Source organism: Motacilla alba, chromosome 3 (genome assembly GCF_015832195.1).
Source record: "Motacilla alba alba isolate MOTALB_02 chromosome 3, Motacilla_alba_V1.0_pri, whole genome shotgun sequence".
NCBI lineage: Eukaryota > Metazoa > Chordata > Aves > Passeriformes > Motacillidae > Motacilla > Motacilla alba.
In genome coordinates, this window is record NC_052018.1 from 439,603 (window position 1) to 457,200 (window position 17,598).

The following is a 17,598-nucleotide window of genomic DNA, read 5'->3' on the forward strand; positions in this document are numbered from 1 at the left end:
AAAACCCAAAAGCAGCCATAAAACCAGGCCTGGCACCGCCCCAACCACAATTACCAAATAAAACATAACCCTACAAATAAAATTAAATACAAACCCTAAAACCAACCCTAAACCAGTCCTAGCACCATCCCAACCACAGCTCCCACCACAAACACCAAATAAAACATAACCCTACAAATAAAATTAAATACAAAACCCAACCCTACAGACAATCCTAACACCACCCCAACCACAATTACCAAATAAAACATAACCCTACAAATAAAATTAAATACAAAACCCAAAACCCAACCCTAAACCAGCCCTGACACCACCCCAACCACAATTAACAAATAAAACATAACCCTACAAATAAAATTAAATACAAAAAACCTCCAGAACCAACCCTACAACCACCCCAACCACAATTCCCACCACAAACACCAAATAAAACATAACCCTACAAATAAAATTAAATACAAAACCCAAAAACCAACCCTAAACCAGTCCTAACACCACCCCAACCACAGCTCCCACCACAAACACTAGATAATCATCTACAAACCCCAAACAAAATATTAACTCTTTCAAGGCTTCAGTCATCCCTCAAATTAAAAAAAAAATCCCTAAATACAAACATATAAAAAACCAACATAAAAACATCAAAATGAATTTTAAAAAATAAAAAAACCACCCAAAACCCTTAATCTTAAGTCCAAAAGCCCCTTATAAAACGATAAGAGAGCCCCTCTATTTCCTTATAACACATAAAAAAATATAAAAAATTAAAAACTCGAATCAAGATCGAGCAGAGCCCTCCCAGGCAGAGCTGTCCTGGGGGCAGAGTCTGTCGGCACACAAACCTCTCTGAACCTCTCAGCAGCCAGAAATCCGACCCCAGGTGTCCCTGCCCGGGGCTGGGGGTGGAACAGGTGAGCCTGAGGCTCCTTGCCAGCCTTCCCAGGCTTCCCTTCTCAGCCAGGGGGGATTTCTCAGCCTCTCCTGGGATTTCCCAGCCTGTCCTGGGATTTCTCAGCCTTTCCTGGCATTTCCAGCCTCTCCTGGCATTTCCCAGCCTGTCCTGGGATTCCCAACCTTCCTTTCTCAGCCTGTCCTGGGATTTCTCAGCCTTTCCTGGCATTTCCAGCCTCTCCTGGGATTTCCAGCCTTTCCTGGGATTTCTCAGCCTGTCCTGGGATTCTCAATCTTTCCAGCGTTCCCTTCTCAGACACGGGGTTTTCTCAGCCTGTCCTGGGATTTCTCAGCCTCTCCCGGGATTCCTAACCTTCCTTTCTCAGCCTGACCTGGGATTTCCAGCCTTTCCTGGAATTCCCAATCTTTCCAGTCTTCCCTTCCTGACCAGGTGGGATTTCTCAGCCCTTCCTGGGATTTCCAGCCTGTCCTGGCATTTCCAGCCTTCCCTTCTCAGCCAGGAGGGTTTCTCAGGCTGTCCTGGGATTTCTCAGCCTTTCCTGGGATTCCCAGCCTCTCCTGGAATTCCCAACCTTCCCTTCTCAGCCAGGGGGGTTTCTCAGCCTTTCCTGGGATTTCCAGCCTGTCCTGGGATTCCCAACCTTCCCAGGCTGTGTCTTCACATCCAGGGGGGTTTCTCAGCCTGTCCTGGCATTTCCAGCCTTCCCTTCTCAGCCAGGGCGGTTTCTCAGCCTTTCCTGGGATTCCCAACCTTCCTTTCTCAGCCTGTCCTGGGATTTCCCAGCCTGTCCTGGCATTCCCAGCCTTCCCAGGCTGCACCTTCCCAGCCGGGGGGAAGCATCCCAAGCCACTCCAGGCCATGCAAAGGAAGGATGTCAAATTTCGGTTCCTGCAGGGCAGAACCGTGTCCTTTGGTCGCTCCAAATCCTTCCTCGAGCTCCAAACCAGCCTTGGCTCCTCCACTCCCAGCTCCGGAGGGGTGGGCCCGGCTGGAATCTGACGTTGTTCCAGTTCTGGCTCTCTATCCTCCTCCTGACACAGGGTTCCAGGGGAAAAAGGGATGTCTTGAAACATTTCCAGCTATTTCCCCCAAAAAACAGCCCCCAGGATTGCCAATCCCTGTATCCAACACGCAGTTATGGCTGTGAGCAGCAGCACAGGAAACCAAACAAAAATCCAAAACCCCAGCAGTCACCAAGGCCACCTCCAGCACATGTAAAACTGATAGCTGCTGCCCCAAAATGTGTGTTTCCCCCCAAAAAACAGCCCCCAGGATTGCCAGTCTCTGTATCCAACACGCAGTTGTGTCTGTGAGAAACAGCCCAGGAAACCAAACAAAAACCCAAAAACCCAACAGTCACCAAGGCCACCTCCAGCACATGTAAAACTGAAGCATTTCCAGCTATTTCCCCCCAAAAACAGCCCCCAGGATTGCCAATCCCTGTATCCAACACGCAGTTATGGCTGTGAGAAACAGGACAGGAAACCAAAACAAAAACCCAAAAACCCCAAAAACCCAGCAGTCACCAAGGCCACCTCCAGCACATGTGAAACTGAAGCATTTCCAGAAATAGCTGCTGCCCCAAAATGTGTGTTTCCCCCAAAAACAGCCCCCAGGATTGCCAGTCCCTGTATCCAACACGCAGTTGTGGCTCTGAGAAACAGCCCAGGAAACCAAACAAAAACCCAAAAACCCAGCAGGCACCAAGGCCACCTCCAGCACACGTAAAACTGAAGCATTTCCAGCTATTTCCCCCCAAAACAGTCCCCAGGATTGCCAATCTCTGTATCCAACACACAGTTATGGCTGTGAGAAACACCACAGGAAACCAAACAAAACCCCAAAAACCCAAAAACCCAGCAGTCACCAAGGCTACTTCCAGCACACGTAAAACTGAAGCATTTCCAGTGATAGCTGCTGCCCCAAAATGTGTGTTTGCCCCAAAAACAGCCCCCAGAATTGCCAGCCCTTGTATCCAACACGCAGTTATGGCTGTGAGAAACAGCCCAGGAAACCAAACAAAAACCCAAAACCCCAGCAGTCACCAAGGCCACTTCCAGCACACGTGAAATTGATAGCTGCTGCCCCAAAATGTGTGTTTGCCTCCAAAAACAGCCCCCAGGATTGGCAATCTCTGTATCCAACACGCAGTTATGGCTGTAGGAAACAGCCCAGGAAACCAAACAAAAACCCAAAAAAACCAGGAGTCACCAAGGCCACCTCCAGCACATGTAAAACTGAAGCATTTCCAGCTATTTTCCCCCAAAAACAGTCCCCAGGATTGCCAATCTCTGTATCCAACATGTAGTTGTGACTGGGAGAAACAGCCCAGGAAACCAAACAAAAACCTAAAAACCCAAAACCCCAGCAGTCACCAAGGCCACCTCCAGCACACGTAAAACTAAAACATTTCCAGTGATAGCTGCTGCCCCAAAATGTGTGTTTCCCCTAAAAACAGCCCCCAGAATTGCCAGCCCTTGTGTCCAACACGCAGTTATGGCTGTGAGAAACAGCCCAGGAAACCAAACAAAAACCCAAAACCCCAGCAGGCACCAAGGCCACTTCCAGCACACATAAAACTGAAGCATTTCCAGCTATTTCCCCCCAAAAACAGCCCCCAGGATTGCCAATCTCCATATCCAACACACAGTTATGGCTGTGAGAAACACCACAGGACACCAAACAAAAACCCAAAAACCCAAAACCCCAAAACTCCAGCAGTCACCAAGGCCACTTCCAGCACATGTGAAACTGATAGCTGCTGCCCCAAAATGTGTGTTTCTCCCCAAAACCAGCCCCCAGGATTGCCAATCTCTGTATCCAACACGCAGTTGTGGCTGTGAGAAACAGCCCAGGAAACCAAACAAAACCCCAAAACCCCAGGAGTCACCAAGGCCACCTCCAGCAAATGTAAAACTGATAGCTGCTGCCCCAAAATGTCTATTTCCCCACTAAACCAGCCCCCAGGATTGCCAGTCCCTGTATCCAACACGCAGTTATGGCTGTGAGAAACAGCCCAGGAAACCAAACAAAAACCCAAAAACCCAGCAGTCACCAAGGCCACTTCCAGCACATGTGAAATTGATAGCTGCTGCCCCAAAATGTGTGTTTCCCCCAAAACCAGCCCCCAGGATTGCCAGTCTCTGTATTCATCACACAGTTGTGTCTGTGAGAAACAGCCCAGGAAACCAAACAAAACCCCAAAAACCCAAAACCCCAGCAGTCACCAAGGCCACCTCCAGCACACGTAAAACTAAAACATTTCCAGTGATAGCTGCTGCCCCAAAATGTGTGTTTCCCCTAAAAACAGCCCCCAGAATTGCCAGTCCCTGTATCCAACACGCAGTTATGGCTGTGAGAAACAGCCCAGGAAACCAAACAAAAACCCAAAAACCCAGCAGTCACCAAGGCCACTTCCAGCACACGTGAAATTGATAGCTGCTGCCCCAAAATGTGTGTTTGCCCCCAAAAACAGCCCCCAGAATTGCCAATCTCTGTATCCAACACACAGTTATGGCTGTGAGAAACAGGACAGGAAACCAAAACAAAAACCCAAAAACCCCAAAACCCCAGCAGTCACCAAGGCCACCTCCAGCACATGTGAAACTGAAGCATTTCCAGCAATAGCTGCTGCCCCAAAATGTGTGTTTCCCACCAAAAACAGCCCCCAGGATTGTCAGTCCCTGTATCCAACACGCAGTTATGGCTGTAGGAAACAGCCCAGGAAACCAAACAAAAACCCAAAAAAACCAGGAGTCACCAAGGCCACCTCCAGCACACGTAAAACTGAAGCATTTCCAGCTATTTTCCCCCAAAAACAGTCCCCAGGATTGCCAATCTCTGTATCCAACATGTAGTTGTGACTGGGAGAAACAGCCCAGGAAACCAAACAAAAACCTAAAAACCCAAAACCCAGCAGTCACCAAGGCTACTTCCAGCACACGTAAAACTGAAGCATTTCCAGTGATAGCTGCTGCCCCAAAATGTGTGTTTCTCCCCAAAAACAGCCCCCAGGATTGCCAATCTCTGTATCCAACACGCAGTTGTGTCTGTGATAAACAGCCCAGGAAACCAAACAAAAACCCAAAAACCCAAAACCCCAGCAGTCACCAAGGCCACCTCCAGCACATGTGAAACTGAAGCATTTCCAGTGATAGCTGCTGCCCCAAAATGTCTGTTTCCCCCAAAACCAGCCCCCAGGATTGCCAGTCCCTGTATCCAACACGCAGTTATGGCTGTGAGAAACAGCCCAGGAAACCAAACAAAAACCCAAAACCCCAGGAGTCACCAAGGCCACCTCCAGCACACATAAAACTGAAGCATTTCCAGCTATTTCCCCCCAAAACAGTCCCCAGAATTGCCAATCTCTGTATCCAACACGCAGTTGTGTCTGTGAGAAGCAGCCCAGGAACCCCCAGGGTACCAAACACGGATTAAAGCTCCTCAAAGCCTCTGGCTGTAAAGGAAAGCACGCTGCAAAGCGCTGCAGACCGTCTGTGGGAGCAGCCAGGAACATCTGGCTGCTGCGGGGAAAGCAGAAAGCAGAAGGAAGGGCTCCCTCTGGAGTGGATCCCGGAATCCACACAGCAGGCAAAATGGGCCTCCAACGAAGCCCAGGCCTCCTCGCCCGCCGTTCCTTCCCTCTTGTTTTGATTTTTTAAAGATTTTTTTAAGCTTTTTAAACGTTTACATTTTTGCAACAACAAATTTTTTATACCATTCTATAAATAACTTACAGCTTTACAGTCTTTTATGGAGGAGGAAAAATGCAATGAAGTATTAATTTATCCGGTGTCATTGGAGAGGTGGCGCTGTCACTTTTAAAAAACTATAAATACTAAAACCAGAAAAATAAACTCCCCCTTTTTTTTTCTTCACCTCAAAACCAACAATAAACATGTAATCATTTCACATCCTCTGGTAACCCTCCCCTCAGGGGCTGCAGGGGATGGAGCCATGCCTGGAATATGAAGCCATTAATTATTTTTTCGTGCATGGACTCGTCCGGGGCGAGGAGGCAAAGGAAAGGATTCCTGAAGAGGCAGGAAAGCTTCCTGGGCACCTGGAGCCCTCCCAGGGATCTCCCAGGAACCAGCTGAGGGTCCCACAAGAGGCTCAGCAGCCCAGGCCAGGTCCCTGGGAAGGGAAACTCTGGGACACACCGAGCACGCCCTGCTGGAAGCTCAGGGAGCCTCTGCTCCAAGCAGGAAAGACCCCCCCACCCATCCCCAGGGCTCATTTGCATACGAGCCAATTAACAGAAAATGGATTTCATGCAGGAATGGGGGAAAAAAGAAAATAAAAAAGTCAGGTCACCTACAAATGGAGTCAACTTACTGCCTGCTTTTGCTCTTCTTCCTGGAGACGAGGGGAAAGCGGAGAGAGAGAGAGAGGGGAAAGATCAATTAGCACCTGAAAATGATGATTTTCACACCAAACACCCAGTGCCAGGACAGATCGTGGTGCCAGCAGCTGAGGGGCAGCACAGGTGACATTTGTCCCCCTGTCCCGCTCTGGTGGTGGCCACGGTGGGGCACACGGGATGGGGGTCCCAGGAGGGGGGACCCAGGGGTGTCTGCTCCTCTAGGCAGGACTTCACGGCCTCAGCCTGGCACGGGGGAAGGTGCCCTGCCCGTGGCAGGGGGGATCCGGGTGGCTTTTGTGCTCCCTTGCCCCCCAACCACGCCGTGACCCTAAAATCCTCTCCTGCTCCAAGCCTGAGCCTCTGGAGCTGCCCTGAAGCCAACAGAGCCCAAATCCATCCCCTAAAACCTGGAGCTGCCCCTGGGAGTGTCCAAACCCAGAAATGTGCCAGCCCAGAGCCCCAAACAGCACAGCATCCCCCTGGGAGTGTCCAAACCCAGAAATGTGCCAGCCCAGAGCCCCAGGAGCACAGCATCCCCCTGGGAGTGTCCAAACCCAGAAATGTGCCAGCCCAGAGCCCCAGCAGCACAGCATCCCCCTGGCTCAGCTCCCCTGGCACTGCAGGAGCTCTGCCAGGGGATGGAAGCAGGGCTGGGAGGGCACAGGACAGGGACAAGGGACGCTGAGCAGGGACAGGGGTGCAGGGAGAGAGCAGCTCCTGCACTGCAGCAATGTCTCAGTACAAAATAAGTGTGAAATTGAGGTGAATGCCTCCCCTCCTGAAGCAGGGAGATGCCCAGTGTGACGGGCCTGGGCTGGTGGAGGCACATCCTGCCTCCAGCTGCAGCAGGGTTGCTGGGAATGGGCAGAATGCCACCCAGGCCAGAGCTCCCTTGGGAATTCAGGCATTTCCATGGACTCTGTCCTCTCTCAGGCAAGAGCCAGCAGGGCTGTGACCCTGTGTGTGTGACACAGGGGCTGCAGCAGGGGCTGGTGGCCCCTGTCCATCCCAGGGCAGCAATCCCAGCCCTTTCAGGTGATTCCCTGCAGCCCCCCCCGGAAATCCAGGTCATGGAATTAAAATCCCGGGATGAAAGCTCCTTCTGGCCTGGCGATGCACGGGGCCATTTGTCACCCCTGCCCCGCTGATCTCCCAGCTGAGCAGGATTAACCAGAGCCTTTCCCTTCATTTAAAGCAGCTTCCCCTCGCTGGCCGCTGGCAGCTGCTCTCCCACCCGGCCTGGGGGAGAATTCCGAGGCTTTGAGCAGATTTTTTTTGGGGTTTTCCTGCCAGGAATTGGGGTTCCTTCAGGTGTGGTTTTGGTGTTGTTTGGCAGGTGGGAGGCCTGGCCCTCCCCACATCCCAAATTTCCCCGCCAGCAGCGGGACCAGATGGGGACCCAGGTCAGGGAGAAAGATCTTCAATCATCTCCTCTCCACAAAAAGAAAAAAAAAAAAGAGTTGTTAGTTTGAAAAACGAGGCCCTGGCATTGAGCACAGATGTGAAAAGCCCTGTGAGGAGGGCTGGGGCTGAGCGGTGCAGGATAAATCAGGGAGGAAATGGCCCTGGAGGAAACGCAGGGGTGAAACGGGATCTGTCTGCTGGATTTCCCTGGAGCTGCCGGGAAAAGCCAGGGCAGGAGCACACAGGGGTCCCCGGGGATCCCCAGCACAGCCACGGGGGCTGTGGGAATGAGGGAAAGAGGGAAAGCCACGCCAAGGATGGATGCAGCATGGCTCCGGGATGGCTCCGGTGGGGAAATCCCTGCAATCCCACCTGGGGACACCTCCCGCCATCCCGGGGGGCTCCAGCCCTGGAAAGCCTGGCCAGGGACACTTCCCATGGCGGGGCAGCCCCAGCTTCCCTTCCTTCCCTCCCAGCCCAGCCCGGGATTCGGAAAATTCCCAGAACTGGAAGCCCCAGGCAGAAGGGGCAGCAGTCCCTGGGCAGGGTTTGTGGGGAACACTGAGAAATCCAGGGGGGAATCTGTGGGGAACACTCAGAAATCCAGGGCAGGGTTTGTGGGGAACACTCAGAAATCCAGGGGGGGATTTGTGGGGAACACTCAGAAATCCAGGGCAGGGTTTGTGGGGAACACTGAGAAATCCAGGGCAGGATTTTTGGGAGAACACTCAGAAATCCAGGGCAGGATTTGTGGGGAACACTGAGAAATCCAGGGCAGGATTTTTGGGGGAACACTCAGAAATCCAGGGCAGGATTTTTGGGAGAACACTGAGAAATCCAGGGCAGGGTTTGTGGGGAACACTGGGAAATCCAGGGGGGAATCTGTGGGGAACACTGGGAAATCCAGGGCGGGATTTTTGGGAGAACACTCAGAAATCCAGGGCAGGGTTTGTGGGGGAACACTGAGAAATCCAGGGCAGGGTTTTTGGGGAACACTCAGAAACCCCAAGCCTGCCCCGTTTGCAGCAGCCTGGGGAGGGCCCTGTGAGGGCACAGGAACATCAGGGGGGTTCAATTAACCCTGCACACACAGGATGGGCAGAAATCCCAGAATGGGGATGGTCAGAAAACCCAGAATTATCAGAAATCACAGAAGGGTCAGAGTCACAAAATGGGAACAGTGAGAAATCAGAGAATGGTCAAAAATCACAGAATGGGAATGGTCAGAAATCAGAGAATGGTCAGGAATCCCAGAATGGGGATGGTCAGAATAGGAATGGTCAGAAATTACAGAGTGGGGATGGTCAGAAATCACAGAATGATCAGAAATCACAGAAGGGTCAGAGTCACAAAATGGGAACAGTGAGAAATCAGAGAATGGGAATGGTCAGAAATCCCAGAATGGTCAGAAATCACAGAAGGGTTAGAAATCAGAGAATGGGAAGGGTCAGAAATCCCAGAATGGTCAGCAATCCCAGAATGGGAAGGGTCAGAAATCAGAGAATGGTCAAAAATCACAGAATGGGGATGGTCAGAAATCCCAGAATGGGAACAGTCAGAAATCCCAGAATGGTCAGCAATCACAGAATGGGGATGGTCAGAATAGAAATGGTCAGAAATTACAGAGTGGGGATGGTCAGAAAACACAGAATGGTCAGAAATCACAGAATGATCAGAAATCACAGAATGATCAGAAATCACAAAATGGGAACAGTCAGAAACCAGAGAATGGTCAAAAATCACAGGATGGGAATGGTCAGAAATCCCAGAAGGGTCAGAATCACAGAATGGGAACAGTCAGAAATCAGAGAATGGTCAGAAGTCACAGAATGGGAAGGGTCAGAAATCCCAGAATGGGAACAGTCAGAAATCCCAGAATGGAAAGGGTCAGAAGTCACAGAACCAGAACAGTCAGGAATCACAGAAGCAGGACTGGTTTGGCTTGGAAGGGACCTTGTCCAGGGCCTGTCCCTGCTCTGAGTGCCACCGCCACAGCGTGGGGACAATGGCTGAACCTCAGGGGACAGCCATGGCTGGCCTCGCTCAGATGGATCCATGGAATATTCTGGGTTGGGAGGGACCCACAGCATCATCATCCCAGCTCCTGCCCTGCCCAGACCCCCCCCAAATCCCACCCTGGCCACCCAAACCCTCCTGCAGCTCTGGCAGGGTTGGGGCTGTGCCCTGGGGAGCCTGGGCAGTGCCAGCACCCTCTGGGGACAGAACCTTTCCCAAAATCCCCCCCAAATCCCTCTGGCCCAGCTCCAGCCCTCCCCTGGCTCCTGTCCCAGGGATCAGAAGCTGCTGACACCTCCAGGGTCTTTCCTCACTCTCCTTCAGAGAGGGATTTGAGCCCCCAAACTCCCAGGCACGCAGAGCTGAACCCAGCCCTAAATGGTGGAATGAAGGCAGCATTAAAAATGTAAAAAACACCGCATAAGAAAATGGGGAAAAAAAACCCCACAAAAGCTTAACAGCTGATGTAAATTATACATGAACACTTCCGAGTGGTGAGAGGAGCCCAAACCTGGCGGGGGAAATCGTGTCTGGAAGGGCTAAAACCACTGAAAAGGAGAGCTGGAAATGAACAGCAACGTCAGGAGCAGAGCCCAGAGGCTGCAGGGCCGGGGGAAAGCCCAGCAGGGCAGGAGGGAGGGATGCCATGAGGAAAGGAAAGGAAAGGTGCCCAGAGCACCTGGGAGAAATGATATTTTTGGCTCAGCACGCTGGGGAACTCGCAGCTTGAAATAATGCTGATCCAGGCCCAGGGGAACAGAGTTCAGAGCTGCTGGAAAGGGAATCTGGCCAAGGAAAGCTGATTTGGGGCTGTGGGTGTACCCCAGTGTGAGGCACAGACACAAAATCTGCAGGGCTGGGGGTTACCCACAGCATCCTCAGCAGCCAGCGAGCACAGCAGGGAATAAATAGAAATAAAAGGCAGGAACTCCACCTGCAGCTTGCTTTTCCCAAAAATAAAAATAAAAATAAAAATAAAAGTAAAATAAATAAAAATTAAAATTATAAAATATAATATAAATTATAAAGTACAAATGTAAATTATAAAATATAAATACAGATATATAGATATATATATAAATATATAAAAATAAAAATAGGAAAAAAATTATAAAATACTAATAGAAATATAAAAATATAAAAATCAAAATAAAAATGATAACATACTAATATAAATATAAATGTATAAAATAAAAAATAATAAAATATGATATAAATTATAAAGTACAAATATAAATTATGAAATATAAATAGATACAAAATAAAGATAAAAATATGAAATATCGATATAAATAATGAAATATAAAATATAACTATAACTATAACTAAATATAAATATAAATAAATATAAATATACATAAAAATAAAAAATAAAAATAAAAATAAAAATAAAAATAAAAATAAAAATAAATATAAATATAAATATGCCTAGATCTAAAAATAAAAATAAAAATAAAAATAAAAATAAAAATAAAAATAAAAATAAAAATAAAAATAAAAATAAAAATAAAAATAAAAATAAAAATAAAAATAAAAATATTGATGTTAAAACTCTGGGCAGGGCAGAGAGCCCATCCCCAGGCAGACTGCAGCAGGGGCTGTGGGGGCTGAGCTGTGCCCATTTAAGGGGTTTTCAATCCCAGTTTAAGGATTTGCAGCCCTGGGGGAGCAGAGATTTCCAACCCCAGTTTAAGGATTGGCAGCCCTGGGGGAGCAGAAATTTCCAACCCCAGTTTAAGGGCTGAGATTTCCAATCCCAGTTTAAGCACTGGCAGCCTGGGGGAGCAGAGATTTCCAATCCCAGTTTAAGGCTTTGCAGCCTGGGGGAGCAGAGATTTCCAATCCCAGTTTAAGGCTTTGCAGCCTGGGGGAGCAGAGATTTCCAATCCCAGTTTAAGGATTGGCAGCCTGGGGGAGCAGAGATTTCCAATCCCAGTTTAAGGATTGGCAGCCCTGGGGGAGCAGAGATTTCCAACCCCAGTTTAAGGATTGGCAGATGTCTTTCTGGAGGAGCTTTAGCCAGGGAGAGGCTGCAGGGCTGCAGAGGGGAGATGCAAACAACCCGCTGAGCCAGGGGTGCGAGCAGAACCCCTTGAGCTCAGCTGAACCCCGGGGCTCTGCTCCAGGAGTGGGGAACCCCAGGGTGGAGCTGCTGCAGCCTCCGGGACCCCAAACCCCAGCCTGGGCACCCCAAGGGGATGGAGGTTCCCTTCCAGCCAGCCCCACCTGCTGGGGAAAGCTCTGGGACGAATTCGGGAGCTACAGTGAGTGGCCTCAGGAAAAGCAGGAATTCCAAATTTAACCAGTGAGTGGCCTCAGGAAAAGCAGGAATTCCAAACCTAACCAGCGACTGGCTTCAGGAAAATCCAGAATTCCAAACTTTACCAGCGACTGGCTTCAGGAAAATCCAGAATTCCCAAAGCTGGCCAGTGAGTGGCCTCAGGTAAAGCAGAAATTCTAAATTTAACCAGTGAGTGGCCTCGGGAAAAGCAGAATTCCCAAAGCTGGCCACTGAGTGGCCTCAGGAAAAGCAGAAATTCCAAATTTAACCAGTGAGTGGCCTCAGGAAAAGCAGAAATTCCCAAAGCTGGCCAGCGAGTGGCTTCAGGAAAAGCAGAATTCCAGACTTGGCCAGTGACTGGCTTCAGGAAAAGCAGAATTCCCAAACTTGGCCAGTGCACGGCTTCAGGAAAATCCTGAATTCCCAAACTTAACCAGCAACTGGCTTCAGGAAAATCCAGAATTCCCAAAGCTGGCCAGTGAGTGGCTTCAGGAAAAGCAGAAATTCCAAATTTAACCAGCGACTGGCTTCAGGAAAAACCAGAATTCCAAAACTTGGCCAGTGTGCTGTGCTCAGGTGCACAGGGATGGGAATAACCCAGGCCCTGCTGAGGGGGGTTGGATCTGCACCTCCTCTAGGGACATCCCTGCCCAGCATGGGGACAGGGCTGGAATTGCTGCCAGGATGGGGACAGGGCTGGCATTGCTGCCAGGATGGGGACAGGGTTGGAATTCCTGCCAGGATGGGGACAGGGCTGGCATTGCTGCCAGGATGGGGACAGGGCTGGCATTGCTGCCAGGATGGGGACAGGGCTGGCATTCCTGCCCAGGATGGGGACAGGGCTGGAATTCCTGCCCAGGATGGGGACAGGGCTGGAATTCCTGCTCAGGATGGGGACAGGGCTGGAATATCTGCTCAGGATGGGGACAGGGCTGGAATTGCTGCCAGGATGGGGACAGGGCTGGAATTCCTGCCAGGATGAGAGAGCCCAGTCTGAGGAGTGGTGGCACCTCTGGGCATCCTTTGTCCCTTCTGAGCACAGAGAAGCTCTGGATTTTCCTGGAACCAGCCAGATGTGCCTTCAGCTGGTCTGTCACCCCCTGTGCCACTGTCACTGTCACCCCTGTGCTACTGCCACCCCCTGTGTCACTGTCATCCTTGTGCCACTGCCATCCCTTTGCCAATGTCATCATCTGTGCCATTGTCATCATCTGTGCCATTGTCACTGTCTTTGCCACTGTCACCCCTATCCTGCCACTGTCACCCCTTTGCCACTGTCACCCCCTGTGTCACTGCCATCCCTTTGCCACTGTCACCCCCTGTGCCACTGCCATCCCTGTGCCACTGACACCCCTGTGCCATTGTCACCCCTGTGCCATTGTCACCCCTGTGCCACTGTCACCCCCGTGCCACTGTCACCCCTACCCTGCCACTGCCATCCCTGTGCCACTGTCACCCCTGTGCCTCTGCCACTGTCACCCCTGTGCCACTGTCACCCCTACCCTGCCACTGCCATCCCTGTGCCACTGTCACCCCCTGTGCCACTGCCATCCCTGTGCCACTGTCACCCCTACCCTGCTACTGTCACCCTTGTGCCACTGCCACTGTCACCCCTGTGCCACTGTCACCCCTGTGCCACTGTCACTGTCACCCCTGCCAGGTCTCTCCCTCCTCCCCTCTCCCCCAGCACCTTTGGGGCTCCTTGTCCTGCCCCCAAACCCCTCCAGGCCAGGCTTTGTCCCCAAACCCCCCAAGGCCAGGCTCTGTCCCCAAACCCCCCAAGGCCAGGCTCTGTCCCCAAACCCCTCCAGGCCAGGCTCTGTCCCCAAACCCCCCAGGCCAGGCTCTGTCCCTTGTCCTGACAGGGGCTCCTGGTTGGTTTAAGGCAGAGCAGGAGCCCAGGTGTGGCACAATGTCACCTGCAGCCACCCCTGGCAGCTCAGCCTGGGGACACTCCATGAAAACAACGAGGGACACTCACGAGGGACCCAAGCAGGGACATTTTGTGGAGCTCAGAGGCAGCAGCAGAGCCCTCAGACAGAGGCCAGGTGTGGCAGGGGCTGGGCAGGCTCGGCTCCTTGCCCTGGCACTCACCCCCTGCCCTGGCACTCACCCCCTGCCCTGCTCCCTGTTATTTCCCAGTGCAGTGGGGAGTGCTGAGCCCAGGTGCCAGCCCAAACTCCTTCAAACCCTTCCAGATCTCAGGTTCTGCAGGTTTCACCCAAACCTGGAGCCCAGGTGCCAACCCAGAGCCCAGGTGCCAACCCAAACTCCTTCAAACCCCCCAGATCTTGGGTTCTGCAGGTTTTACTCACCCCAACCTGGAGAAAGGTACCAACCTGGAGCCCAGGTACCAACCCAGACTCCTTCAGACCCTCCCAGATCTGGGTTCTGCAGGTTTTACCCACCCCAACCTGGAGAAACCTTCACCCCCTGCCCTGCCCCCTGCCCTGGCACTCACCCCCTGCCCTGGCACTCACCCCCTGCCCTGCTCCCCATTATTTCCCAGTGCCAGTGGGGAGTGCTGAGCCCAGGTGCCAACCCAAACTCCTTCAAACCCCCCAGATCTGGGTTCTGCAGGTTTCACCCAAACCTGGAGCCCAGGTACCAACCCAAACTCCTTCAAACCCTTCCAGATCTCAGGTTCTGCAGGTTTTACCCAAATCTGGAGCCCAGGCACCAACCCAGAGCCCAGGTACCAACCCAAACCCCTTTCAAACCTCCCCAGATCTCGGGTTCTGCAGGTTTCACTCACCCCAACCTGGAGAAAGGTACCAACCTGGAGCCCAGGTGCCAACCCAAACTCCTTCAACCCCCCAGATTTGGGTTCTGCAGGTTTTACCCACCCAAACCTAGAGAAACTTTCACCCCCTGCACCCCACACAGAGCTGGCATGGAAATGGCTTTTGGCAAACTCCTGCTTTTGGCACGGAAATGGCTTTTGGCAAACTCAGGAAAGGTTTTTAGGGAGTGGCAGCAAAGCAGGGAGCCCAGAGCAGCCAGGGCAGGAGGGAGGGAGGGATGCTGTGCCTCTGATTCCTTACTTTGAGCAGCTTCATCAGCCCCTCCAGCTGCACCATCAGCTCTCTTCTGCTCTCCTGCAGGGCTGACATCCTCTGCTCCAGCTCATCTTTCCTCTGCCTGGGGACGTGGGAGAGAGAGGAGAGACAAACTCAGGCCGTGGCACAGCTCCCCAGGGAATTCTGCTCTGTGAAAGTCACTCTGGGTCCCAGCACTGCCCTGCTGCCATTTAAACACCTGCAGGGAAGCTCAGCACCCAAATCCTGGGGGACAATTCCATTTAAACACCTGCAGGGAAGCTCCTGGGGGGACAATTCCATTTAAACACCTGCAGGGAAGCTCAGCACCCAATCCTGGGGGGACAATTCCATTTAAACACCTGCAGGGAAGCTCAGCCCCAGATCCTGGGGGGACAATTCCATTTAAACACCTGCAGATTCCATTTAAACACCTGCAGGGTTTAAAGCTCAGCACCAAAATAAATAAATAAAGAAAGAATAGTAATAATACCAATAATATATTTATCTATTTAATATAACAAATTTTAACCACCAGTTTCTCTGGCACTGGCCCACCTTGGGCAATCCACAGCAGGTGCTGCTCTTTAAAGGACACAAAACTCGGGAATATTTATTATTATTATTATTATTATTATTATTATTATTATTATTATTATTATTATTATTATTATTATTATTATTATTATTATTATTATTATTATTATTATTATATTTAATATGACAAATTTTAACCACTCTGGGTGTTTCTCTGGCACTGGCACACTGTGGACAACCCAGCCTGGGATTTGAATAGGAGTAGTTCTTTAAAGGACAGAAAACTCTGGAATATTTCTATATTCAATAATAATAATAATAATAATAATAATAATAATAATAATAATAATAATAATAATAATAATAATAATAATAATAATAATAAATTTAATATAACAAATTTGAACCACCCGGGCTGCTGACACTGCCACACTGTGGACAATCCACAACAATAGCTGTTCTTTAAAGGACACAAAACTCTGGAATAGTTATATATTCCATTAATCAATTAATTAATTAATAATTAATAAATAAATAATAATAATAAATTATCTATTTAATATAACAAATTTTAACCACACTGGGTGTTTCTCTGGCACTGCCACACTGTGGACAATCCACCCTGGGATTTGAACAGAAGTTCTTTAAAGGACAGAAAACTCTGGAATATTTCTATATCCCATAAACAAACAAACAAACAAATAAATAAATACAAAAAATTTAAAATATAAATATTTTAGATAACAAATTTTAACCACCCTGGGTGTTTCTCTGGCACTGCCACACGGTGGGCAATCCACAGCAGAGCTGGTCTTTAAAGGACAGAGAACTCTTAAATAGTTATATATCCCTTAACTAAATAATAATAATAATAATAATAATAATAATAATAATAATAATAATAATAATAATAATAATAATAGTAATAATTTATCTATTTAATATGAGAAATTTTAACCACCCTGGGGGTTTCTCTGGCACTAGCACAATATGGGCAATCCACCGTGGGCATTTGAACAGGAGCTGTTCTTTAAAGGACAGAAAACTCTGGAATGTTTACATATTCCATTTATTATTATTATTATTATTCTTATTCTTATTATTATTATTATTATTAATTATTATTATAATATATAATATAAAATATATAATATATAATATATAATATATTATATATTATATATTATATAAAATAAATATAATATAATATACTATACTATATACTATATACTATATAATATATACTATATACTATACACTATATACTATATAATATATGATTATGATATATGATGTATGATATATGATATATTATATTTTATATTTCATATTTTATATAATATATAATATATTATATAAGATATTATATATTACCTAATATATAATATAATATAATGTATGATGTATAATGTATGATGTATAATGTATAATATATTATATATTATATATTATATATTATATATTTATATATTATATATTATATATTATATATTATATATTATATATTATATATTATATATTATATATTATATATTATATATCATATCCATTTTATATAATATATAATATATAATATATAATATATAATATATAATATATAATATATAATATATAATATATTATATATTATATATTATATATAATATATTATATATTATATACTATATACTATATACTATATACTATATATTATATATTATATATAATATATAATATATCATATGTATTTTATATATTATATATTATATATTATATATTATATATTATATATTATATATTATATATTATATATTATGTTAATATAATTATATAATTGAATAATAATAGTAGTAATAATAATAACAACAATAATTCACAGACTCTCATTTATAGTAAACACGATTTTCCCCCTAAGCCACTTTCCACCTTCAGGAAGTGTTTGGTGTGGCAGTGTTTGGTGTGGCAGTGTTTGTTTGGTGTGGCAGTGTTTGGTGTGGCAGTGTTTGGTGTGGCAGTGTTTGTTTGGTGTGGCAGTGTTTGTTTGGTGTGGCAGTGTTTGGTGTGG

General features: G+C 47.8%; 1 protein-coding gene across 5 annotated transcripts in view; it reads right to left on the reverse strand.

Moving 5' to 3' along the window:
• Positions 1 to 17,598, reverse strand: part of DTNB (dystrobrevin beta) — a 159,130-nt gene that overhangs the window by 45,488 nt on the left and 96,044 nt on the right. For all 5 annotated transcript variants that reach the window (XM_038132084.1, XM_038132085.1, XM_038132083.1 and 2 more), the window contains 2 exons: positions 15,024 to 15,120; positions 6,251 to 6,271 (listed from right to left, as the gene is read on the reverse strand). In XM_038132084.1, the coding sequence (XP_037988012.1) occupies positions 6,251 to 6,271; positions 15,024 to 15,120 (118 nt within the window). The remainder of the gene's footprint in view (positions 1 to 6,250; positions 6,272 to 15,023; positions 15,121 to 17,598) is intronic.